The 3,024-nt window shown below is 38.1% G+C and overlaps 1 protein-coding gene across 1 annotated transcript; it reads right to left on the bottom strand.

Annotated features, from left to right (window-relative positions):
• Positions 1-1,435: 1,435 nt before the first annotated feature.
• On the bottom strand, positions 1,436-2,486 carry LOC131327230 (uncharacterized). The gene is made up of 2 exons (XM_058360274.1): positions 2,368-2,486; positions 1,436-1,845 (listed from the first exon to the last, which is right to left on the bottom strand). The coding sequence occupies exons 1-2, from the start codon at positions 2,408-2,410 to the stop codon at positions 1,583-1,585; spliced, it is 306 nt and encodes a 101-aa protein (XP_058216257.1). The 5' UTR covers positions 2,411-2,486; the 3' UTR covers positions 1,436-1,582.
• Between the last annotated feature and the right edge of the window lie 538 nt (positions 2,487-3,024).

The raw sequence follows: 3,024 nt of genomic DNA, 5'->3' as shown, positions 1-3,024 counted from the left end.
TGTAGCTCAATCTATCATTTTCAGGTACATTGCAGGTCACTATCATAGAGTGCTTGGAGTACATGCTGATGTATGGTTTAAAGCTATTTTTGAAGAGTATTTTATTATCCTTGTAAACTAAACCGCATTGTTATTTATTTTCTATTTTGGATTGTTGTATTTGAGAACAATTTTGTGGAATTGGGTACCGAATTGTATTTTTGGAGTATTATATGTACTATTGTGAAGATATTGTATTTCAAATGGTTTAGTTATTTATGTTGAAAATTGTGGGCGTGACACCCTCGCCCTCACACTCTCACTTTCTCTCTCAAACTACACCCACCAGTTCTCGACGAAGCCTCCAATGGTGAGGTCGACGATAATGAGTTGGACAAGGATGACGAAGAAGACTTCCACCGCCGCTGCCTTCGCCGTTGCGCCACCACCGCCGCTCTCTTCGATGCCGACTATTTCTCCTTTGCCGCTCTTGGCGAGATCATGATCGCCAATCGGACAAGGGAACATCGTGAAGTTAAACTCCTCTTCTTGATCAAACCAAACATAAAAATTAAGGAACAAATTTCTGCAACAAATTGTCCAATAACAACGGTAAAATCTGAAACCCTCCTCTCCCTCCCGAGCTCTGCCTCAGTCACCAAGGACGTCGACTCTGATGAGGTCCCCTTAGAACCAAGGATCCTTTCTTCAACAAATCCTCTCCTCCATCGGCTCAAGATCTCTGGGACCCCGAACCTAGTTGCCGGAGTCTAGCTCTCCCATCTCCCGTAGATGACACTGTTGGTGATCGGGACTCCGACGCTATCTTCGGTACTGGGAAATGCAGGAAACTTGTGATTTGTATCCATCCTTCTTATATATCCACCCTCTTTCTATATCCACCTCCTTAATTTCTATATCCATCTAAAACAAATCCGTCATCCAAACGGACCGCAAAAAATAAAAAAAAACCCACAAAAATTAATAAAAAAGGGACCACATAACACTACAACAAAAATCACATTTTATAGCATGCGAAAAACGCTGTTAAATGTCATAGATAGCGTTCCGAAGAACGCCTTATTAGGCGATGCTATTAAAAGTCGAGACTTTTAATAGCGTTCATTGCACGCTATAGCATGTAACATTTTTATAGCGTTCTTTGAGAGCTGTCTTTAACATACTTTTAATAGCGTTCTTTGACCGCTGTTGTAGATAAACTTTTAATAGCATTCTTTGCCCGCTGTCGAATGTCGAAGACTTTTAATAGCATTGACTAATACAGTGTTCTTTAAAACGCTATCTTCTACTTTCCATAGCGTTCTTTGCCTGCTATCCTATACTACTTTTTATAGCTTGCAATGAACGCTATATTAGCCAATTTTTGGCCCTTTTTTTTTAATATTCTATAATATCAATATGCTAGTATTTTCAAATAAGATCATGGTAATTTCATTTAAGAAAAAACAAAAATGAAATATTCCATTCAACACCAACTATATCCAACCATCAATGTACAATATACAATTCAACCATTGAATAAAGATTCATTACATTAGCGGGGAAAACAATTCCCCGACAAAAACTACATAAAAGAGTCTGACTAATTAGATGATACAAATGATAAAACTTCCCCTAGTTCAAATAGTGATAGCAAGACTTCAATTTCAGATGTCTCTTGTAGTAGAATTGATAGCTTGGGTGGTAGACAAGCTGTTGTTACCAACTCTGTTGTGTCTAATGAGGAAGCTCCAGTTTCAGCTATTCCATTTGTTTCAGAACGAGCTTTGGAAAGTGAAGGGGAAGGTACTGAGTATGTTAATGTTGGCTTGGTATCTCTTCTAGCAGCAGCTTCCAAGGATAAACCTGTGGTTGAACTTAGTAGGTCAAAGAGTAATGTCTGCAAAGGAAAGAAGAAAAGAAAAGAATTTCTTGAAAAAGTAGATGCTTTGGGAACAACCTCTGATCTGTATATGGCCTACAAGGGTCCAGAGGAAAAAATGAAACTGTTGCCTCTTTAGAAAGCACTACCAGTGCATCTAGTATTGCTTCGAAGCAGGAATTTGTTTATACCACGAAGGATAACGTAAAAGAGACTGGCGCCAAAAATTTGGTGGAACGCTATGCAAGTAAGAGTTTTTCTTCTACTTATCCCGTGTCTCTTTACAATTTCAGCACACTTCAGCAAACTTCAGCAACAACTGAGGTATATCAGCAACAAAAAAATCATATTCTAGCACTTTATCTAAGCAAAAAAATACTATTTTTTCACTAAACATCCAATCTTTCGAGATTGCAGTATTATCACATCATAACAACAAATATAAGTTGAATAACTATTCGCTTATGAAAGTATAATCAACGAACTAATTTAAATTTGGAGGATACCTAATCTGACCAAGCACTTTCCCCAACTCCAAAAACTGCTCATTTGATGATTCCTTAGTCTCTTAAGATCAGAGTATCCAACCTTCACATAGACAAGAGAAAAAAAACCAAAGTCTATCCTTCCTTCGTCCAAGTCTCCTTTTCCTCACCCCCATGTCCCCTTTATCCTATTTGGACTAAACGCAATTTGTAACTCCCGTATTCTCTTCATTTCAATGGAACAATGACAACCAAAAAGTTCAGTCACACATTACAAAATCCCAAGACAAATATCAACTAGTAAGAGTATAATGGAAGTCTGACCTCCTGGTTATTGTAGAGTTTGAGACTTACACAACCATTATTTCAAGCAAGAGGCACATCAACATTATCGTCTTATGGATCCGCTCGCCGAACTTCATATCTATCATTGGGTTTCAAGCGGTCATCCTAAGCAATTAATTGGCTTAGGATATGGAAGAGGATTGGCACCTTCTTTTGCTCTTTGTCTCCAATCTGCAATTCAGCTATACAAGTGGGTTAGGCACCAAAGGATCACTGATAAGGCAGTCATCAATCATTCGAACGAATTGAGTTACTAGAACATTACAATATAGAGAAGTACCATAAAGCCCATATAAAAAATTTAACCAACTTACGAAGAACGAATCGGATAAA

Source organism: Rhododendron vialii, chromosome 5a, assembly GCF_030253575.1.
Source record: "Rhododendron vialii isolate Sample 1 chromosome 5a, ASM3025357v1".
Lineage (NCBI taxonomy): Eukaryota > Viridiplantae > Streptophyta > Magnoliopsida > Ericales > Ericaceae > Rhododendron > Rhododendron vialii.
The sequence above is the reverse complement of the archived record's forward strand: the minus strand, read 5'-3'. Positions and strand labels throughout refer to the sequence as shown.